Source organism: Podarcis filfolensis (genome assembly GCF_964270895.1).
Source record: "Podarcis filfolensis genome assembly, chromosome: 3".
NCBI classification, from domain to species: domain Eukaryota; kingdom Metazoa; phylum Chordata; class Lepidosauria; order Squamata; family Lacertidae; genus Podarcis; species Podarcis filfolensis.
The window spans coordinates 82,368,492-82,392,558 of record NC_139606.1 but is presented as its reverse complement, the minus strand read 5'-3'; the positions used below and the strand labels follow the sequence as shown (position 1 = coordinate 82,392,558).

General features: G+C 40.9%; 2 protein-coding genes across 6 annotated transcripts; one reads left to right on the top strand and one right to left on the bottom strand.

The window, feature by feature from the left end:
* Positions 1–8,715: 8,715 nt before the first annotated feature.
* NANP (N-acetylneuraminic acid phosphatase) lies at positions 8,716–12,807 on the bottom strand. The gene is made up of 2 exons (XM_083604364.1): positions 12,426–12,807; positions 8,716–9,788 (listed from the first exon to the last, which is right to left on the bottom strand). Exons 1-2 carry the CDS (start codon positions 12,513–12,515, stop codon positions 9,066–9,068), a joined length of 813 nt encoding a protein of 270 aa, XP_083460490.1. The 5' UTR covers positions 12,516–12,807; the 3' UTR covers positions 8,716–9,065.
* A 686-nt stretch (positions 12,808–13,493) lies between these two features.
* RNF212 (ring finger protein 212) lies at positions 13,494–24,067 on the top strand. Of its 5 annotated transcripts, none has more exons than XM_083604362.1 (10): positions 13,494–13,890; positions 15,243–15,304; positions 16,053–16,127; positions 17,684–17,740; positions 18,698–18,765; positions 19,470–19,515; positions 20,246–20,309; positions 21,427–21,499; positions 22,742–22,950; positions 23,912–24,067. In XM_083604362.1, the coding sequence occupies exons 1-10, from the start codon at positions 13,779–13,781 to the stop codon at positions 23,977–23,979; spliced, it is 834 nt and encodes a 277-aa protein (XP_083460488.1). In that variant the 5' UTR covers positions 13,494–13,778; the 3' UTR covers positions 23,980–24,067. The 5 variants fall into 5 exon arrangements, with proteins under 5 accessions (XP_083460488.1, XP_083460487.1, XP_083460485.1 ...); XM_083604361.1 differs by having other exon boundaries at positions 19,467–19,515; XM_083604359.1 differs by having other exon boundaries at positions 13,495–13,890; positions 19,449–19,515.

Genomic DNA, 24,067 nt, shown 5'->3' with positions numbered 1-24,067 from the left:
TGTTTCTCCTTTCCAGCACTTGCCCTTGAGAGAAGTTAAGGATGCCAATCTCACTTCTCCCAGAGAGACACATCATAAATAAACCCACACTTCTTGTTGCATTTTTGGGGGTGAGAGTGCACCAGCAAGGCTGTGTTTGCAGCCTTCCAAGTTATTAATCCTTTATGGACTGAATCCTTCCAAGTTATTAGTTCATTGTAGAAGGATGAATTTCGAAGGATTCGTGCTTTTCACTTCATATATTTGTTTCAGAAAGTGCAAATTAGGTATATTTGCCTTTAATTGTTAATGGAATCAAATTTCTTCCCCATCCCTACTTACAGGGAAGTGGATATGGGATTACATGTCACCCTAGGCTGTAATCCTAGACATACTCTGATCCCATTGAATTCAATAGGACTTACTTCTTTGTAGAGGTGGTTAGGCTTGCACTGTTAGTTATGCAAACTTTCTCCCACACCCTTAAAAAAAGAAAGAAAAAAAGAATGCAGTAACAACACAGCCCTAAGTTAAGACAGCCTATCACCTACTTGCATGAGGCAAATAAACCATTTGTTTTGGGCGTGTGGATTTCCAAATTTGCTACACCAGCTATTCTGAGCAGGCAGACTATAAAAGTCATTTGGGATCTTTTGGTTGATGTTTTGCAATTATTTACAAAGCCAGATTGTTTCAGAGTCAGGAATGTGGGTTATTTAATATGAACATGCAGAATGAAGCGCTTTCCCCCCATCTAGCTTTACTAGAAAGAACCTACTTTAAAGTCCCACTGATACTTGGCTCTTAATATATCCCTTGAAGGATTAAAAATTATGTCAAATACATCATTTACTTCATATGCCGGAAACAACATCTCAGAAAAGATAGCTTAATTTTGGTTTTCCCTTTTGTTAAGGGAACACATTATTTAGGTCTGTCAAGATGGGTGTGGTTGGCTGTTCTTCAAACTAAAATGTGCTCAGAAAGATTAAAGCAGAGCTTGGCACAGTTTCAGACAAAAAAAATATCTATCTGTGTACAAAGTGCCACCAAATGGCATGTAGAACAGCCTTCTCCCTTGCAATTACATAAGGTCTTTACACAACATACAAAGAAATGAATTGACTAGGGTTCTTCATACCTTAATGAAATACAGTATGTGAGAAAAACACTGAATATCTCATTGTTTATATGAGGTTTTGGTGCCTATATAGTGAGACCGTGAGAGAAGCTGAATGAGTACATGGGCTACAATGCATCGATCTGATTACATTGTAAAACTATTTGAATGAAAGCTTAGACCGAGTAAGCATTGCAAACAATGGTTCGTCTCACAGTTGTGACTGCATCGCAAGCTGAGGTCTCTAGTCAGGATATGAATTCTGTCTCTTCCTCTCCCATTTACCGTATTTTTTGCTCTATAAGACACACCAGACCACAAGACTCATCTAGTTTTTGGAGGAGGAAAACAAGAAAAAAAATATTCTGAATCTCAGAAGCCAGAACAGCAAGAGGGATCACTGCGCAATGAAAGCAGCAATCCCTCTTGCTGTTCTGGCTTCTGGGATAGCTGCGCAGCCTGCATTCGCTCCATAACACACACACACATTTCCCCTTACTTTTTAGGAGGGAAAAAGTGAGTCTTATCGAGCAAAAATACGGTAATTTCCATCAGAACTGGTGCTGATTCAGATTCTCCACCACCTTACTGGGGGAAAGGATTGCACAGGCACCTTCAGCGATGGCACTGAACTTACACAACCACTCCCTGCATGGAATGAGCATAGGGACAAGATAGTACCTCACAGCACCTGAAAAGACAGTTCTTGTGGAATGCAACCATCTTCTGAAAACAGCTTGGATCAGAACCACCATATTCCTATGCTGTTGGAAGTGAAACAGCAGAGATCATTCCATGTGCAACTTACATAATTCTGTTTGTGTGTATAAGTCAACTAGCCGAGAGGGGGGTGAACGGAGGTGTTCTTAGCAACCAGGCAGAGTGGTATGATCTTTGCTGAAGTAGCACATGCCCTGACTGGCTATATAGTTTTGAAGGAGTTTTCCTCTGCATGTTTGGTTGAATGTCTCCCTGCTATGGATGAGACCTGAAGTGAGAAAGACAAAATTACTCTGTTTGTTTCTGTTCCGTTTTGCTCAGTAAAGTGTTATCAGGACATTTCTCTCTTGACTCCACATGCATTATTTTAGTGACTTTGCTTACATTTCTAGCTTAGCCAAAAGGATTAATGGTATTAAAAGTTGCTGAGAAGCCTGAAGAAATCGACAGGACACACTCTCCCTATCTGCTTCCTGACTAAAGTTTTTCAGCCAGCAGAACCAAGGTGGTACCTGGTCCCAATCTGGCCAAAGTTAGTGTCCAGTTTATCAGTTCCCTTCAAGACAACCTGGACCTGACCTGTTACAACCCACCCTACCACATTGCATGTGAAGAGAATATTTGAACTTAGCTTGGTTAAATAAATCTAGTTACAGCTTCTTCACTGAAGGTCTTATAGTGGCCTTTTTCAAGGGCCTTGGTGGAACCATTTTTTCTTTCAGGCATACATTAACCCAGCAAGCAAAACAAGGTTCTAGAGCTTCTTGCAATAACTTTATCCACATCTTCGGGCCACAAAAACAAATTCAGCCAAGCAACTGTGGTAGCATGAGGTTCCCATGGGACAATTCTGTGACAACTGTGGACTCCAGGATAGAAGGGATGCAAATGGTTTTGTCTGTCATGTGCTTTGCAAATAGGTCCCACAGCAACCAACTAATCACACATGTTTCTGGAAATCTATAAGCAGAACATGACAATGATGCACAATCTCTGCTGTTTGGCACTTGCATTGGGTCCCCAGAAGTATATCTGAATGTAGAATATTCCTCTTCAGTCCTAACACCATTTGGCTGCTTTAGATATGGGCCTGATAAATCCCACAAAAGAGAAAGGCTGGTCACTACTACCACCAAAGAACAAGAAGCATGCAGAAGTCTGTATACGCCACCTGCTGTATATTATCTCCATTGCAATAAAAATCATGATTAATGAAGCTCTGCATCCAAAATCTGCATGCATCCGTCTCAGATGAAAAATTCGGAATTACATTCTTTGGAGAATGAAGAATGAAGCTGATGGACTATGCAGAACTTGATAAACTGACTGGGAAGATCAGATATCTACAAGATCAAAAGTTTGTCGAGGACTGGGGAAAATTAGTTGAATACTGGGAATGTATAAGTGATAATGCAATAACGCTAGTGGCATTCAGAGAAGCTCTGTAACAGTATAAGAAATATTGTAAAAAGGCAAAATAGAAGTGGGGGGTAGGTATAAAGGCAATAGTAAAATTTGGAAATGTGTAATTAAAGAAGTTTGAATTTGGATGATTGGCAGAGAAGCTGAAGGAAGTCAAAAATGGAAAATTTAACAGAAATTGTAATGTGGATTGAATATATGGAAAATTAATAAAATATAATTAAAAAATAAAAACAAAAATTCGGAATTACTGAAGCATGTTACAGTAGCGGGTATGCTGAATCCCATAAGAATATTTCATCCTTTTGAATATTTTATAGTTTATATATCCCAGAGCAGAAAAATGTTAAAAGGCAGTCTTCCAATTAAGTGTGAAGGTTGCATCCTTACACACACTTTTCCTGGAACAAGTCCCATTGAGCACAGTGAGCAAACACGCATTTTACTTGTTTAGTAAATTTCAATACCATCCTTCACCTGAGGATTACAGGGCAGTTTACATAGGATTGCAATGAATCGTGTCCAATAACATTATGCCTTATCACATAGGTCTAGTTTTTGGCCACCCCTACCCCACATCCAATTCTTTCCAGTACTTGGAAAGTCCAAAACAGCCAAAATAAGAGGGGAAAAACACAATTAAAGGGGAAAAGATTTGGGACAACACTGAGATAGGGTGGACATCATAATTAAACTATGTTAAGTAAGCCTGAGTATGCTTAAGGCTTAAGAACACTTAAGAACACAAATATCTTATGGGATGAAATCAGGGACCAGAATTCTATACAAGGATTCCAGTTAGGTGGTCCACTGGAAATTTGCCAGGAGTCCACTAGTTCAAAACATTTGGAGGGGACAATGAAAGAAAGAGCAAGGTGTACTGTGTTGTTAGTATCAATGGAATGAGAAATACAGTGGTACCTTGGGTTACATATGCTTCAGGTTACATACGCTTCAGGTTACAGCCTCCGCTAACCCAGAAATAGTGCTTCAGGTTAAGAACTTTGCTTCAGGATGAGAACAGAAATCGTGCTCAGGCGGCGCGGCAGCAGCAGGAGGCCCCATTAGCTAAAGTGGTGCTTCAGGTTAAGAACAGTTTCAGGTTAAGTACGGACCTCCGGAACAAATTAAGTACTTAACCCGAGCCTAGGATATTTTACCGCCTGAGGCAAAGAAACAAAAAGTTCTCCCATTTATACAGAAGCCCAATAGACTGGCAGTTTAATCTTACTTCAACACCCACAGCAGGAAAGCACCCTTTAATGCACCTGAAGGAAGGATACTAATTTAGGGAGTGCAGATGTGCTACATGGTACACACAACTCTGCCCCTGAATACCTCTCTGCCACTCTCTGCCCCCTACCAGCATCTGCCATGCCAGGTGGCTGCCGCACACTACCTAATGGCAGGACCTGGTAAGTGTATGCTACATGGAAAGCTGGAATTGATTCACAGCCAAAAGACAATCTGACATGCTGGGGTTTTGGTGATGGCAGAGAATCATTCAGAGAAAGTTTGGTTTGACAGAGTGGAGTATTTAATTAAGTTTCACTTGGTGTGGACATGACTAAGTTAGGTCCCTTAATTTCAGTGGGTCTGACGGGGTGAGCTCCCGTTGCTCAGTCCCTGCTCCTGCCAACCTAGAAGTTCGAAAGCACGTCGAAGTGCAAGTAGATAAATAGGTACCACTCCGGCAGGAAGGTAAACGGTGTTTCCGTGCGCTGCTCTGGTTTGCCAGAAGCGGCTTAGTCATGCTGGCCACATGACCCGGAAGCTGTATGCCGGCTTCCTCGGCCAATAAAGCAAGATGAGCGCCGCAATCCCAGAGTCGGTCACGACTGGACCTAATGGTCAGGGGTCCCTTTACCTTTTTAACTTGAGTAAAACTCGGTTGAATACCACTCAGATATTTTTTTTTTATACTTCACCCTAATTTTAAATGCTGGCATAAATAAAAAACTGGATACAGAATAGTTTTACTGCTTTATTACAAACAAAAAAATTATTGCAAGAAATGGTTAATACTACAATACTGAAATAACATTTCACAACAGAATTATTGAAAGGTTTTAAACAATGTACAAATGCATTAGAAAATGCATCTGTGACTCGTATATAGACAAATCAGATACTTTCAAAGTAACTGAGATTTAAGCTTAGAATTGAAGCAAACAGTGTGGTTGTTTCATCCAGTTGCAGGCAGGAAAGAAGCTGGTCACTTCTGTTGTTGATGCATTTTCATACTGAAAGCAAAAAAGAGAATATTCAGGACCCTTCTCAGTAAAATGCCCGCAAAAACATCAACAGTTTGAAAACAAAAGCTTGCAACATGTTTGTGACAATCGCTTCAAATCTCTAACCCTGGCAAGAAAGCCTATATATATATAATCATGAAAAAGAAGTCATGTTAGAGGCATAAGGGGACAATAATTAAGGTACCATAATAGTTAATTTAGAAAGGATGAGAAGTTAAATACTAGAACTTTAGGGGGGGAGAACACTCACTTGAAATACCTTTTAAAGAGTAATGCTCATGGAAAGTAAAAGTTTAAATAAACAGACAGACAGACATCCTAGTGATATGTTCTGATATTATCAGAGTATTGAATGGGACTTTCCATGCCATGGGTTATGATGCACATAGGGGCAACTTCAAATACTCACAAGTGATTTCATATGCACAGAGGGGCATCGGCATCACCCTTGTGTGCCTCTCCTGTGCCTTCCACATACTAAGCCTATGGGTTGTGTACACATGCAGCTGTACATGCAAGCCCTGCTGTCATCCACCACCACCTAAAACAAGAATAAAAGGAACATGACAATTAAGGACACACACACAACTGACTAGGTGCCCATGTATGATGCTGTATGCAGTTCATAGTGGGGTTAGATACATGCATGCAGCCCCGATACCTTGCTACGTGTATAGATGCACCATAATGGAATGTGGAATAGATTTAAATTTGTTGATGGTGGGGTGAAAGAGTGCTTGCCTTTTTAATGTCATTTAAATTTTGAATGCTCAGCTACCAATTGCATTGAAAGGTGATAAGCTGCACGCAGGATTCTACTGGAAAGAAGTAGAACTCGGCAGCGACACAGTGAGAATTACAGTATCCAATAATGGAACAGCTTCAGGTTCTTCTAAACCTGATTGGATGCTTTCTTTTCCTTATTAGAAGAGGGAACCAGAACAGAACCATGGGAACCCTCAACTGTGGTTGTCAACCAAAGTCACAGTCTCCACCTACAGCAGGAGTGGGGCAACTCTGGCCCTTCAGATCTTGTTGGACTCCACCTCCCATCAGCCTCAACCAGCATGGCAAATGAACAGGGATAATGGGAACCATAGTCCAGCAACACCTGAAGGGCTACGGTTTCTTACCCCTCACCTACAAAATGGCAGGAATGATTGCATCTTCATTGAACCTGTCCTGTCTGCAACCTCCTAGAACTTATGTGGTTGCACAGCAGTATACAAATACTGTAAAATCAAATCTATCAGATACGTTGTGGCACGATCATCAGCACTCTCACTAAGAATTAAAGCACAGTGATCAATTGAGCTGACGTAGTATGGGTAGGACTAATGGGTTATTCAGTATGGTTAGGATCAGGACTTTTTCCCCCAGCTGGAACTCACTGGGACTCTAGTTCCGGCACTTCTCAGGTGGATGCCATTGCCATTCTAAGAAAACAAGGCAGGTGTTCATCCAGCCCCTCTTTTTCTAGAAAAATAGCATTGATTAGGATTAATGGGTTATTGGTGACATGAGGAAGAGTGAAATATCTAGAAATTATTCTGGGAAATTTCCGTCTCCCATTGCTTCCTGCAGTCTTGGTACCTCAGGGCAACTAGATTACTTGACAGTAATCTATCCTGACAGTCACTTGTAAAGCAGATTTGAACAAAGGTTGGTGTCATTCTTTTTCTAGGCTAGGGAACCTGTGGTCCTCCAGATGTCCTTGAAGTGCAGTTCCCCACAACCCTGCCCATCAGCCATGTTGCCTGGAGCTGATGAGAGTTACTAGTCTAACAAAGTTGGGCGGCCCCAGATTTTCCACCTCCGTTTCTCAAAAGAAAGAACAGCACAGTCCTTGAAGGATTCTATGGAATCAATTATTTGTCGATAAGCCCAAGCCCTCATCAAGAAACAGTCTGAGGGAAGCAAATCTAAATATCACTCATCCATGGTGATACAAAAGATGTAACAATAAACTAAATAATTGTCTGTCTTGAAGTAGCTTCCCAGCTGTTGACTCTTGAAGTAAGCCATTTCACCCTGCCGAAGAATTTGGTTGGATCTGACTTCAGTGGCGTAGCGTGGGGGGTGCAGGGGGGGCCGGCCGCACCGGGCGCAACATCTGGGGGTTAGGGTTAGGGGGCGCAAATCCACGGGTTAGGGGGCGCAAATCCAGGGGTTAGGGGGCGCAAATTACTTGCCTTGCCCCGGGTGCTGACAACCCACGCTACGCCACTGTCTGACTTCAATCCAGAGAACCCTCAGCAGGTGTGCTGCTGTACCCATATGCAAGTAATCCACACATTTGTGGAATATGGAGAGCCATATGGATATTCCTCATGGTTTAGGTCATTGCAAGATGTGTTTTCTCTACCCTTTACCCCACCTGAAATCCTTTCCCCCATGGCTTTAACCCACTTCTGTGCTGCATTCCCTGGATTTAAACAGTATAATGCACTATTCGGCTACCATCACTAGGTTTGTATCCTTTAGCTCTTCTTGGACAAAGCTAATGAAACACATTTCTTATAGCTGAAAAACATATGGCCTTGCCTTGCTTTATACTCCATCTGTATGGAAGCTTGCTAAGTCACCTGGAATCGTCTATCATGGCTTTAGTCCCTTACTCTTTATGCTTGTGGCCCTCCAGATAGTATTGCATTGAATTCTCATCATCTCTGACTGATAGCCATGCTGGCTAGGACTGGTGGGAATTGGAGTCCAACATCTGAAGGGCCCCACATTCCCCTGTCCTACTTTACATTATTTTCTGAAGCATAGGATAGTCCCAAAGCAATCAATGCTATAACACTATTATAACTAAGCAGATGTATGTGTAAGTGAAATAATACTATACTCTGTCCTTGCCTTACCCATGCGTCCTAGTACTCCCTTCTTCTGAGGCCACCCTGTGCTCGTTTTAGACAGCAAGCCCCTTGCGGCAGTGAGCTGTCGCACCTATGTTCTTTGTAAAGCAACACTGACATAGATGGCACACAAAATTGTCATCGTAAGGTAGAATAAGTTGAACTCCAAAGAGCCATCCATCTGAGGAAGTTTGAGCAAGCCAAGGAACGCACGTCCTCTTGGATTATATGTCATAGGGATGTCATCACCACACTGCTTTAAAATGCTAGCGTTAGTCAATGTAAATATATTACCTCACAAAAAGCAGATTACTTAATATCTCTGATAAATGGGTCTGCATATATACGAGGGCATGGACCATTTCACTGATGATGTTGAGACCATTTTATTTGAGAACAATCACTGCAAAACACAGTAAAAATGAACGAGAGAACCCAGAATTACAAGAATATGTAAGAGGACAAAGCTGGATTGTCCAAATGGGGTTTTGAACAATTAGGATTTAATTCCACGATCATAAAACAGATATTTATACTGCCTTCTACATTCCTGCATGTAACAGAGATGCTTTTCATTCTGTTTGTGCTACATGCAAATACTCCTACTGTAACAATGTAGAAATCAAATGTACATTGTAGCCAATGTAGGTATTTTACTTAGTAGCAATCTGATTCAAGCTTCACGCGTAAAAATGCCCTTTAAAATGAACCCTAGCAGGTTAAAGTCCTAGGTTCCTCAGCGGAACTATCGCACACGTTACAAATACCAGCCAACTGGTTAATTTCTAAGTTAGTTTCTCCTTTGTTTTGTAAAAGTCCTGGAAGATCAAGAACAGAAGAAATAATATAGTGAGGGACTGGAGAAGTGTCTTTTGGGGGTGTGACAGTTTTATTTATCCAAACTGTTGCTTTAAAACCTGCATTCAGGCCTCCTTGAATGTCTGTATCTAAAGAGTCACCAACCATCACACAATCCTCAGGCTGAACCCCTAGAAGTTCACAACAGTGACGAAATATAGATGATGCCGGTTTCTCTTCTTTTTGCTCTCCCCCCACAACAATGGCATCAAAGTATGGCTGGCAAGCACAGGCTTCAATCTTTTCTCTTTGCGTCTGAGTGTCTCCATTTGTCAGCAGAAGCAAACGGACATATTTTCTAAGGTTGCTGAGCATCCCCCGTGTCTCTTCTGCCAAGGTCAGATGTTGCAGGCGGGTAGTTTTCCAAAGGAAATAACATTCTGTAGCTAGATTGCGGTTGGCTGTTCCTCCCTTTATTTCTTGTATAGCTTCTTCCCAGTGCTGAATCCTTAAGTCAGTAATACACATCTTAGAAGGATCGTGGCACTCTTTGAGGAGTTTGGCTTGGACTTTATCACAAATCAGGTGAGCTTCTTTTTCATCGCAATGATGCTCTGACTGCAAGACATTTATCACCTATGAAGTGAAAGTTAAAACAGAACAGGATCAGTTTGGTGAAGATTCTACTGGTTTGCTCTGTACTGGACAGCTTATTTCTAAAAGATGTTCCACCAGAATGTGCAACAGCATGGATCCAATAAACTGCCACATGGAACGCAATACCTCAAGGATCGCCTCCATAATTACTGACCCAGACCCTGCAATCATCATCTGAGGGCCTTCTTCATGTGCCTCCTCCACGAGGGGTCTGGAGGGTGGCAACATGAAGTGGCTCCCCATTTGTGGAATGATTTCCCTAGGGAGGCTTGTCAGGCACCTTCATTACATATCTTTAGGCACCAGGCAAAAAACATTCCTCTTCTCGCAGGCCTTTGACTAATTAAACAATCTATGGCCTTTTAAACTTGGGTGTGCGTGTGTTTGTTTGTTTGTTTGTTTGTTTTGTTTGTTATTATGTTGGCTGTTGTTGTGCTTTTATATTGTAAACTGCTCTGTGATCCTCAGATGAAGGACAGTATAGAAATTTAATAGATAATACTAAATAATAATATGACGATGAATGCAGCAATGCCACATAGCCCGCATTCATCTCACAGACACCATTTTCAAGAGCACAACTCTTTTAGTACTCATTCAGCCATTACTTTTGGATGCTTCATCAATTCTAGGGGTAATCTACAGTGTAACACACATCAATAAATTCATGTATTTCAGCCATAACAACTTATACATTATTTAGAAATTGCTACAGCCCATACCTACAAGTTCTCAGTTGTCCTCTTATATTGTCCAACCAAGTCAGCAAAGCAGCAAAAACTAAATTAAAGGATACTGCACCTGCAGTCCTCTAATCCACATCCTGAAACAGCAATGCTGTTCTATTCTACATTTACACAAGAGCTCTCCTTTTGTTACACCGTGAGTTAATTTCTGCAAGGTGGGATGTTGGAACACTAGAGCTTTCTCTATGCAAGGGCACAAAGCCTTTTAACCACCACCATAATAGAGCCCATGTAAATGACATTAACCCCAGTAAGCATTTTGATTTAGAATGCCAAAATCAAATCATGGCATATTTTGTGAAATACATTATGCTGCATATCCAAGAGGCGACACTATTTTCAAGTTCTTCATGTGAATTCCAAACTACTCTGTCTCTCACACACTGCAATTTTTTTAAAAAAAGGCAAAGCCTTTATTGTACTGTGCATAAAGTACATAAAGTGTCAAGGTACATTCTCTTCTTCTGGATTAATTGGACAATGGCCAAGAACAAATAACTATCCTCTGATTATTTGCTGTTACTTATGAGTACTTAATACATTAACGGCTGTGGCTCAGTGCTTGTGCTTTGCATGTAGAAGGTCCCAGCATCTTCAGGTCGGCCTGAAAGAGACTACCAACTGGAGAGTCACCCACCAGTCAGTGTAGCCAATATGGATTAAGGTAATAGACTAATGGTCGGATTCAGTATAAGGTAGCACCCCGGTATCCCTAAGCTTGTCAACATTCTTCACATGGCCCCCAGAAGTCAGCCGTTCAGGTACGAGGATGCCCTAAGAGAGGACATGCAAAATACCCACAGCACTTCCTCCCCTACAAGGGGCAACAGGGCCTTTCCTTGAAAATATTCAAGAAAGAGATCCATAGTGAAACAGATGAAACATCCAACAGTAATGACTGAAAGAGCTTAAAAGAAAATCCAATAGAATTTGTGCTCTTGAAAGTCGTGTCTGGGAGTGAATGCTGGCTGTGTGACATTGCTGCATTCATCACCACCATCACATTCTTTATTATTATCTATTAAATTTCTATACAGTGGTACCTCGGGTTAAGTACTTAATTTGTTCCGGAGGTCCGTTCTTAACCTGAAGCACCACTTTAGCTAATGGGGCCTCCTGCTGCTGCCGCGCCGCCGGAGCACGATTTCTGTTCTCATCCTGAAGCAAAGTTCTTAACCTGAAGCACTATTTCTGGGTTAGCGGAGTCTGTAACCTGAAGCATATGTAACCCGAGGTACCACTGTACTGCCCTTCATCCGAGGATCACAAGCAGTGGTGTAGCGGGGGGGGCAGGGGGGGGCCGGCCGCACCGGGCGCAACATCTGGGGTTAGGGCAAATCCATGGGTTAGGGGGCGCAAATCCATGGGTTAGGGGGCGCAAATCCACGGGTTAGGGGGCGCAAATTACTTGCCTTGCCCCGGGTGCTGACAACCCACGCTACGCCACTGGTTAGGGGGCGCAAATCCACGGGTTAGGGGGCGCAAATTACTTGCCTTGCCCCGGGTGCTGACAACCCACGCTACGCCACTGATTACAAGGTGACTTAAAATATAAAAACACAAAAATACATAACACAGGAACTAACGAAAAGAATAACGCCTCTGCGCCCCCCCCCCCGCTTAAAAGGCCATACTTTAATTAACTAAAGGCCAATGTTGATTCAGCACTGGGTCCCCTTAGCCCGAGATGTCCGGGAGATGGGAGTTGCAAAGTACTTTACTTCTTTAAAAACCACAAAAGACACAACAGATTCAGAGCAGGAACTGTCTGGCAATAAGGCTTTACAGCTTATTATACTTGCACTTCCTTGTCGTTGTGTTTTTTTTAACGGAGGAGGACCAGAAGGGAGGAGCTGCGTGCAACCGGTACCTCCTCAATGGCTCTCCTGCCTGCGGCGGCGGTGTCGATCAGCGTGTTGTCCAAGTCAAAGAAAACAGCCTTGACCCCTTGCAGCCCCATAGCAGCAGCAGCAGCAGCACTGGAGTCGCAGCGGGTCTCGCAGGCGGAGGAAACAGCCGCGTCCGCCTCGCCAGCTATGCAAGCTCAGCCGGCCGATTCATTTGCTTGTCCCTCGCGAGAACCGGCAACTCCCGAGAAAAAGCGAGACCGCTCTGAAGGGATGCGGGACGTGCCCGTCGGAACTCCCGTCCCTGTGGGCTTCTCAGATAGACCCAGGCGTATAGACTTTTAAGTGTAGAGCAACGCACACAGCCAATTTCCGGGTCCTTCCGGGTTGCGTTTTTGGGGAGTGTTGGCATGGGCTCCGTTTTGAGCTGGAAATGTAAGCCAGCCTCAAGCCCCTTAACGGTGGTCCATCATAGGTTGCTTAATCTCAGCCTGACCTCCCCCCCTCCCCCCGCAATATGGTCAATGGATCACATGGCAAGGCTACTACTTTCATAGCTGTCAACGTTTCTCGTTTTTAAAGGGAAATTCCCTTATTCCGAATAGGATTCCTCGCAAGAAAAGGGAAAAGTTGACAGCTATGACTACTTTGTAAGCTTCTCTCAGCTTTCACACTGCACTCCAGGGCGATACAGGGACCAGAACTGTTGGGACCGGATTTGGACAGGCAGAGCAGACTCAAAAATAAAAAAATACAATAATAAAACAAAATAAACGACGATTATTTTCCACACGGCGTGACCTTGTGTTAAAAGAGAAGGGGCGGGGAACTTTATTTACTCCTCCCTGTTGCTTCAGGCGGGAATGCCACATCACATTTCTCCATGGACACGTAGCAGCTCTCAGTTCCGCAATGGTGGGCATTGGAAAAAATGCTTTGTTCCCCCCTATCTGGACCCAGAAACGACCTATCGCAGCAGTGACAGAGCCACTCTGTCATTTTAATGCCGTATCTCTGCGGCCTCCCTTCACAAACGAACGTCGTCGGCAGCGGAGGGAGGAGCCAAACCTTTCGCGTCACCGTTGCCTCTTCCCCGCCCCCTTCCTGACTCAGCGCTCAACCTGGTGTGGTGGGGGAGGGGCGCCGCGGCGCTGCTCGTTCTTGCGGGGAGGGGGCGGGGGACGAAGGCGGCTCTTTCTACCTCAGGCGAGCTGCCTCGTCCGCGAGGAGGAGGAGGCGGCGGGTCTCCTGGGCGCCTCGGGAGGGGCTGGAAAAACCCTTTTCAAGTGAATGAGCTAAGGGGCAGCGCAGGTGTCCTCCTGGCTATGGCTCCGTCGACGGGTTGTAGATAAAACCCGCTCGCCTCCCTTCCCTTCATGGCTGCCCTGGTGTTCTGCAATGCTTGCTTCCAGAAGCCCCAAAGAGCCGCCCAAAAGTTCTGCCTGACCAACTGCGGCCATGTTGTCTGTGAGCAGTGCCTCCGGAAAGGTAGCCTCCCTATTCTACAAATAGCTACTTTTGCAAGAACGTACACGAATTGAGGGAGTCTTGCCTCTTACGACAGGTGTGCTGAGCCTTTGGCCCTCCAGGTGTTGCTGGACTACAGCACCCATCAGCCTCAGCAAGCATAGCCAACAGCCAGGGATGATGGGAGTTGTAGTTCAACAAAACATGGAAGTTCCCCCCCCCCCCACAGCTGCTCTAAAGGAATATTATGTTAAGGAACCTCAAGTGATAGGTCAAAGGCAGAACCTCAGTATGAACCCAAGTCTACTTTTTAATTCTCAAGGCAGTTCATGGCACAGGGTACTGGCAGTTATTGGAGGGGGGGTCCTTCATAAAAATTGGACCGACAAACTTGCCCTGAAGTAGCTGCAGCAGTGCAAACTGTGGCATATGCCATTCTCAATCTCAGGCATCCTCACTTCTAACCTTAAAATGTCTCCTTTTTGTGTCAACAAGCTTGTCCGTTGTGTCCAATAGTATTAAGCTTTTAAGATGAGCTTTTAATTTAGATTTAAGCTTTTAATTATTGTTCTGTATTGTTTTTAATAGTATTTTATCTCATCGTGAATTTTGTTGTATACCACCCTCAGATTTTGCATGAGGGGTTGATCTATAAATAATTTTATACTGTAAATAAATGTATCTGATCAGTGGGTAGAGTTGCAAGGCCTTAACAACCTCCATCTCAACTCTGTACTCTGAGAAACAAATATACTGTTGTTTCTTTCCTGTGGCTGAAAAGTCATGAAGATATTGCTTAGGGGCACCAGTTATTACAATAACCATTATTTACTTATCCCACTCAATTTTTAGCATTAGCACATACAAAATAAATTAAAACCATCTTATTTATGTGCATCTGTCACATTTTAAGAGTAACACCAGCATTCTCCGTATTTTAAGTCAGGCGGATTTCAGTGGGAGTATTGCAATATCTAGACTTAAAATACAATCATCCTGTACATGTCTACTCAAAAGTAACTTCCAATGGTGCTTACTCCCAGCTAAATAGTTATAGACTGCAGCTTAACATCCTGGCTTGAATCCTGAATTCTCCACTTGTAATGCAAAAGCATCCATTCTGCAGAATTCTGCTCACAGGATGTCTTGCTTTGCAAGTGAGGCGACTTCCAGCAGCAAAACCAACAAGAGTCTGGTAGCACCTTAAAGACTAATATATGTTATGCCTTAATAGATCTGTTTATCTTTAAGGTGCAACATATGTATGTATTTATGTATGTATTTATGTATTTATATTTTTAATTCATCAAAGGTTACAACACACATTTGCTAATCAAAATAACATTTACTATGCATTGATCTTTATTTTATAGGTAAAAAAGATGAGTGTGTGATTTGCAGAGCTCCTTGTCGTACAATAGTCCTTTCCAAAAAGGTACAGAAAAACAGTTGCTTGCAACTACAATGTTTGAGGATTTACAAATGCTTAGTAACATAAATATTTTTATTGTTATTTTAAAACTTAGTTATTTTGTCCTGCTGATTCCACTGGAACATAATCTTTTAAAAAGTGTATTTTGATTTTGATCCCAGACCAACTACCTAGTTCTGTAACTATTCTGTAACAATTTTTTATTATTTATATGACTTACATACCAGTTTCTGTAAATAATCTCTTAGTGGTTCACAAAAGAAACATGAAAAAAAAGTACAGTGGAGTACTCAGGGTTGGTTGTAAAACCTTTGCTAGTATAATTCCAATGTTGTGCTGGCACTGGGACCTACAGCCTAGATTAGTATCGTGGTAGCACTTTGAGATTGCCCTTTATGTTCTGTGCTGTATGCAAGACTGAGTGTTTTTGTTTTGGTTTTGCAAAGTAGCTTATTTTTGTATACAGTGGTGTCTCGGGTTACAGACGCTTCAGGTTACAGACTCCGCTAACCCAGAAATAGTACCTCGGGTTAAGAACTTTGCTTCAGGATGAGAACAGAAATCACGTGGTGGCGGCGCGGTGGCAGTGGGAGGCCCCATTAGCTAAAGTGGTACCTCAGGTTAAGAACAGTTTCAGGTTAAGAACAGACCTCCAGAACAATTAAGTTCTTAACCTGAGGTACCACTGTATTTCAAAAAGATTGATATGCTTTGAATGTTTTTTGGTCATGTGTAATATGTTTCTCTGCAGGTGAATTCAAATATCCAGTTGCTGTTTATGGAAATAGATGGATTATGCAAAACATATTCCAAAGAAATCACACAAGTGAGTTGTTTGTTATCTATTGGAGTGATTTTTCATCAGGAATATGCTAGAGATGATTTTCACCATCAAATTGTCACCAACCCAGAAGAAGAAATTATTTAATGGATTTGGTATTGCCAATGAATATAGAGTACATCATATAGTTATTAGAAATTACTTATAATGTAATATTTTGTGCAATAAAATTGCATTTTGGTATAGAGCATAGGTGTGAGAACTTTAATTTAGCTTTAAGTGAAAAATTAGTATCTGAAGGTACCTGAAGAATGCACACGAAAGCTCATACCAATAACAACTTAGTTGGTCTCTAAGGTGCTACTGGAAGGATTTTTTTTATTTTGTTTCGACTACAGCAGACCAACACGGCTACCTACCTGTAAATTAACACAGTTATTCTCATCTGAATAATTTTAGAGTTTATTTCATTTCTTACATTAATGGTTTGTTGCAAAATTTAAAATATTTTAATAAAAATGTAGTTAAGAACTTGAAATTATATATAATCCAGTAATTATGAAGTGGCCTTCATAATTTGATCCAGCAATTAAAATTCCTCTGGTGTCCCCTCAAGAACAATTCAAACTAGTTTGGAACTTGACCTTTAGACATGGGTGGTATATTATCAGATATCATGAAAAAGTTTCCTAAAAGGATTTTTTTAATGGTTCTTAGGATAAAGGAGTGAACAGAAGGTTTCATACACACAAGGCACTTCCCCAAATAGGAGCAAAGGTACAGGGAAAAAAACTAGGTTTAACTGCATCCAGTATTTTGATCAAATTTACAGTTCTATGCTGTAACTTTCTTGCATAGAGACTTGTGTTGATTCATTTCCCTCCTGTATGGCGGTGTGTCTCTTTGTCTTGCTCCTCCTTTAATCTGAATCTCAGAGAAGTTCCTGACTAATTATAGCCTGCAGATGCCTTTGATTTGTATTGCAGTACAAAGGCTTCAAAGAAACAATGGCCACTGTCCTTGATAGACAGGGTTTAATTATGACAAACTTTGCTAATTAAAAAGTGACATCTATCAACTTGTTTTTTCAGATGGGCAAAGCTGTGAGACAGCCAACAACTTAAACCCATAATCTCCAAACAAATACAAACAATATTTTTTAATCAGCTCCCTTTCTTCTCAGTTCTTAATGTGCATGCACACACACAATATTCTCAATAGACACTTGAGTGCTGCCACATGTGGAGGCCTTGAGACGAGCAGTTCACTGAGTGATCCATTGTGAAGTATGAGAGGTTCTGTCCTTTAGCATTTTGAATGGCCAGACCAGGCCCAATGGTAAAATGGCATGGGAACATCATGCTGGATGCCATTGAAGAGTCGTTCTGCAACTTAAGTTTCTTGCTTGGAGAGAACAGAATAGTGGCCTTAGAGTGAACTGGCTCTGGAAAAGTATGCATACTTGCTGCTGTATTAAAATAAAGGGTATGATAATTAGCATTAGATATATAGTTTCTCTTATTTTTTATTGTTGTTCATCTAGTTGTTCATCATGGCAACATAATTGAATGACATGTAATCCTATTTTTCTTCCTTTGTAGATTGCCCATTTCCAAGAAAAACACAGAAGACGGTTATTAGCAAACTACAAAGGAAAGGTATTGTTATATATATATATTTATACCCCCTTTTCCCCCTGATGGGACTCAAAACAACTTACAGATAAAAACAAGAACTACTAAAAACATAGAAAAATAAATCATTAAAATGCAATTGAACACTGATTAAAACGATATATTTATATATAAAATCTGTGTGAAACATGTCCACAATTACAATAAAAACAGCACGGCCCCAGCCCTTTCATTAAAAGCAGACAGTTCTCCAAAGCCTGTTGTTTCAAGATAGTCTTCACTTGCTAGCGGAAGGACAGCAAGGAGGGAGCCAGTCTAGCTTCCCTAGGGAAGGCAGTTCCAAAGTTTGGAAGCAGCCACCAAGAAGGCCCTCTCCCACATCCCCACCAAGTGTGCCTGTGAGGGTGGTGGGACTGAGAGAAGGGCCTTCCTCAGAGGTACCTTGATTCTAGTTGATTTGAAATACTGGAGGGAGGTTAGAGGAAGTTATATTTATAGATTTATATTATACTACTAAAATGCAACAGATTGACTTACACATTTGTATTATTAATATTACATTACCGTATTGGCCTGAATATAAGCTGCACTCCCCCCCCCAAATTCTGCCTGTGCGGCTTATATTCGCAACCATATGCTGCTGGCAAAGCGGCACAGCTCCCCCCCAGAAGCAGCCCAGATATTGTCTTTTTTTCTTTTTCCCTCTTCAATTTTAAAGGTGCAGCTTATTTGTGGGTGCAGCTTATATTCGGGCCAGTACGGTACATGTCAAGAGGTTGGATAGGTGCAGTGGGTTCTTGTTTTAGAGAGATGATTGCCCAGTCCAGCCCTTTGTTTGATCTGCTAGTCAGAATGTTATGACTATGAGCAGCAAGCCACTTACTCTCAATCTCGTTAAAAACCATTGGACATTTGCAGTGGGTTGTGGATGACAACATAAATCATGAAGATTAAATTACTGAAATACATTATTCTATACAGATTACAAAATTGGAAGGATATCTTAAGAAAGCAACACAACAAATGCAACATAAACAGCAAGTGCAAAAGTAAGCAACATTTTAATTATTAGCCTGACCACTTAATTGTTGATAGTATGGGGTAAAGCTGTTTTGTGTACTTCTTGGAAAATATTTCATTATAGAAAATATTACACTGTATTGGGTGGAACTTTGGTATGATACAACAGAAATAATGTATTCTTAAATGGAAAAGAAATGTATTAAATCCCATCAACATTCAAGTACAGTCTTATGAGAGTTTTATTTTTTGTGTGCAGTTTTCAAAATCATCTGCAAAATTGCTTCATTGGAATCCAGATAAGATATATATTTGTGATCTGATGGAATTGTTTGCTTATCATTGATAGCAACTTTAAAAGTTGCAATTCCATGTCGACTTCACCATTGAACCCAGCAGGCACACTTCTAAGTAGGCATGTAAAGGATTGTACTGTAAATCTCTAAAGGAATTATTAACCACTGAATTATTCATAAAGGTATTTGAAGAATGCAGTTATGCTTGTAGCCTGTTAGAAAAAGGACAAATGGCATGAGATCTTATATAGTTTCATATAAGATAGAAGTTCACTCCAAAAAAGCTTTAATAAGGTATAGTTTTACATAGAGATGCTGCAATATTCTGTTGTTTATAACTAAACAAATTAAATATAACATGGCAAGCTTAGTGGTTTAAAAAATCTTTAATGGTGTTTTATTTTAACGTTTAGCAGCTTTCAATCTCAAATCAGTAGGTCTTCACCAATGGAAACAGATTATGTGCCGTCTTCAGTGAGGAAAGTAAGTGTCCTTCTCTTTTCTGTGTCAAATTAGGTGTAATTAGGAATCTTCCACTCTAATTCCCAGATAGATAAAGTGATGTGTCAGCAGGGAGAGTGGCTTCAATATGAGGGGATACTCAATTTAGGCAATAGCAACGTATGGGTTTGTGCTTGGGGGTGACACTGTGGAATAGGTTTTCTCTGTGTGGGTCTCTTTACATTACCTTACATATTCCAATCTTCTTTTCCTGATCCCATTTGCACTTGGATTGTGAACATTCAGAAGGGGCTTGTCACCTTAGTAGCAGTGAGAAACAAGAGTTACATTGAGACTGTGAAATGAGCTTTGTAATTGCTCTTCTTCTGGAGGGTTTAAAACCCTTACCTTCCATTCTGTCTTCTGTTCTGCTGGCTAATTGTTTTGCTTAGTGCTGTTTATTCCGTTTATTGTTTTTGCAATTTTTTATTGCAATTTTTTATTTTATTTGTTTTACTTTTTTGCATGATAGCTTGAGCCTCTTGGAAGCTGCTTAACAGATTCTTTTAGTAAATACAGAATAGGTTAATAAAGCACATTATTGAATTTAAGTAGTACAAGTTAATAATATCTCTCCTTGTCAAGAAACAATCAAATTACTGGCAAGCTAAAATGTCCATGATACAGCAGCAGTTTTTTTTAAAAAAAACTGAAATTATATATTTTCTATGTTTTTACATATTATACTGTCAATTTTTCTGAATACATCTAGACCGAAACAGCTGCTGGACCAACCAGGATATCATTGATAAGCCCACCTCAGAATGGGCATATGGGTAAGAAGATATCATGACCAATTTTTAAAAGCTGAGTAGGAATAGGTATAATTTAGGTTGCACCCTGATAATGGTTTTATTCATGCACACCTACCACTACTTGCTACCCTTGAGGGTGGGACAAGGTAGAAGGTAGCTGAGATGATATTTTAAACTCTCAAAAATTCCTTGAGGGTTTTCAGGAATTCAGACTGAATATTTGAAGGAGCCAATTCCTTTTAGAGAATCATGCAAAAATTTGTTCACCCAGCTCTAGAATAAATGTCTAACAACCCTACATTCTGTTCAAAGGGTAGCTTGGCTAGTCTGCTCAATACTTAGGTAAACTTTATACCATATATGTCAGCCTTTAGATACTAAGATTCATACAGGTGAAAAGTTTTCAAACTTTTCTAATAAATATAGTGCTTTGGACTACGTAGATTTCAGTTTCTAATTGTTGTGGAAGAAGCACTGTTCTCATTTTTATCATATGTACAAGTATTTTAACAAATTTGATCCATCAGTATATAAGTGAGGTCCAGAGGAACATATAAAGATAGTTAGGAAGATAATAAAAAACAAAATTACAGAAAAATAATATAGTAATCATGTTTGTTTGTTTTTTAATGTTATCATTGGATTTGTAACTTTTTACAAAACCATGGCCCATTTATAATGGTAAAAACATTGTTGCTGAAAGTTTGACTGTCAATCATCTTGCTGGCTTCAAACATAGTAGATAATTTCAAGTAATCCAAAGGATACATTGACATTTCACTTTTTCAAGAGGTATACAGTGGTACTTCAGGTTAAGTACTTAATTTGTTCCAGAGGTCCGTTCTTAACCTGAAACTGTTCTTAACCTGAAGCACCACTTTAGCCAATGGGGCCTGCTGCTGCTGCCGCACCGCCAGAGCACGATTTCTGTTCTCATCCTGAAGCAAAGTTCTTAACCCGAGGTAATATTTCTGGGTTAGTGGAGTCTGTAACCTGAAGCGTATGTAACCTGAAGCGTATGTAACCCGAGGTACCACTGTATTAAATTTATGCGTTTCTGGATATGTGCTTTCAAAATAATGTAGTATGCCATCTAAATTCTTTCATGTTCTAATATATTCAGGAATGTTGTTTACAGGTAGTGTTACATGGAGAGGTTCTCAATTGTCTGGAATGACTTCTTCCCAAAACAGTTCATCAGGCTCTGTAAGGTAACAAACCAATTTAGCAGTAAGAGTCAACTTTTGAAACGCAAGGGGCGTGTCTTTCCGCCTTGGGCTGCAAGCCATACCCCTTTATGCAGGACTGTGCATCCCTCCACTCAATTTTGCCAGCCAGTGGCGCACGCCTCTCCCTTCTGCCTGCTCACAGTATCCACATCAAGAGAGCCTGGTGGTTGGCCCAAAAATGGGGTGTTCCGAGGACAGGGTGGGGGCAGGGTGTCACCTGCCCAGGACCGCAAGCTACTCTCACAGTCAATCCTGGCTGGCATAGGGCCTGATATTGGCCCTGTTGCTTTACCAGCCTGAAGCTGGCCCAGGGATCAGACCCAATCTGTCTGCCACTCACTCGTCTGTGAGTGGCCAGGCTGTGGGTGCATCAATAGCTGTGCAAAGCAGCGGTGAACAACTTGGATTGAAGATTTATTTATTTATTTATTTATTTATTTATTTATTTATTTATTTATTTAACACCTTTCCTCATAAGATCTCAGGGCGGTTCACATCTAGGAATTTTGTTTCTCCAAAGAAAAAAGTTATTATTCAAATTGGCCTCCGTTTTCAAATATATCCTGCTTGAAATTTTTATTTGTGAATTTTTTATTTATTGTGTTAAATATTAATAAAATGTTTACTTTGTTGAAAACGAAGTCCTAATCTTTATATCTCCATTCTTTTTTATTCTGACAGAATAAAACTTCCAAGAATACATTCACCAAATATGTGGAATGTACCTTGGTAATTTTTTTCTCTTGAGGGGTATCTCCTAACAGTACAGTACAACCTCTACTTACAATCATAATTCGTTCTGGAGGCCTGTCGGCTGGGCAAAACCAGACACTAGTAGAGGTGTCATTGTGCACATGCGCATTTGGCGACAACACGCTTCTGCGCATGTGTAGAGGTGGCAGCCGCTTGTGCGCACACGCAGATGGCAGAAGTCGCTTCCATGCATGCACGAATCGCGGCAAACTCGGTGTTTACTTCCGGGTTTGCCACAGTCGCAACTTAGAACGTCTGCGAGGCGGATGTAATTTATCACTTTTTTGTTTTGTCATTTCCATAATATACAAAGTTTACTAAATGTTTAACGGTCTATAAATGTAGCAAATAAATAATAAAAGCCATGCCTCTTGCTAAACAAAAATGTACACCCTGCTAGAATTGATTATACAATAGGCCTACCTTTCTCAATATGAGATATAGACCCTGTCTTGTCCTTCTACTTTTTAGGTCATTGTCCTTAAGAATGCCAAATAGGGAGACTTCTTATATGTCACCATTCGTATCAACACAAAATAATAGAGATCAAACGCCAGATGGATTTGGACAAAGAACTATGCAGCATTATCGATGCACACCAACACCTTCACTCTCATCAGTGACAAGACATCCGATCAGCCTTCCCAATCTTTTACAAAGGCAGAATTTAGGTAAGCAAGGTTAGTGAGTGACAGAAATGACCATATCAAAATTTTAATTTATATTTAGTGTAAAGTGCACTGTACAGTGGTACCTTGGGTTAAGAACTTAATTCGTTCTGGAGGTCCGTTCTTAACCTGAAACTGTTCTTAACCTGAGGTACCACTTTAGCTAATGGGGCCTCCTGCTGCCGCTGCACCGCCAGTGCGCAATTTCTGTTCTCATCCTGAAGCAAAGTTCTTAACCCGAGGTACTATTTCTGGGTTAACGGAGTCTGTAACCTGAAGTGTTGGTAACCCGAGGTACCACTGTATTGATTTGTTGGGGCAGTAATACCACTGTGTGAGCCTGGCAAGCAATCACCTTCTGAAAATAATACAAGCTAGGCTATCATCCTGTGGTCCCTGGAGTGGGGGCAACCTAGAGCCCAAAGGATAGAACACCACTCTCTCTGTATATCATCAGGAGAGGCCCATGGGCAGAGGAGAAGGTCCATCCTGGCAAACCTCCTTGTGGCAAGTGCAACAGCAAAAAAGGGGGATACCATGGGTGGATTAGGAGGAGGCTTTTCTAGATCCCCTGACACACAAATAGACCCTGAATAGGGAAGGGAAACACAATAGCCTTGGAGACAGAGTACTTATTTTTATTCCAATCAATCAATCAATTTAGTTCAACAATTTATATACAGTGGTACCTTGGGTTACATACGCTTCAGGTATATTTGGAGAAATATATATTAAATGACATTTTATGATGTCAAAATTATATCTGGCATTGGTCACATGCAGAATTGATGCTACTAAAATGTGAACCTTACTTATTTTTAGGTTGAAAGCAAGTTTTTAAGAATTTGTGGCTCAGTATGATTTCTTCCATTTTCAGTTTATTTATTTGCTATTGTGATAATTAGGTGTATAAATAATGCATTTAATTTTGGGTAATGAAATTTATTCTAGTTTTAAATCTCTCCTTTTATAGGTTCCACTAGTCTTCCAGGACATTCATTACACCTGCAAACGCCGTTCAACAGAGAACTCATCCGCTGAATATTTTAAAATGTATATAAAATATATATATAAAGATTCATACCACTGTACAGTATCTGGCTTGATTAAAAAGTTAAAATTTTTGTCA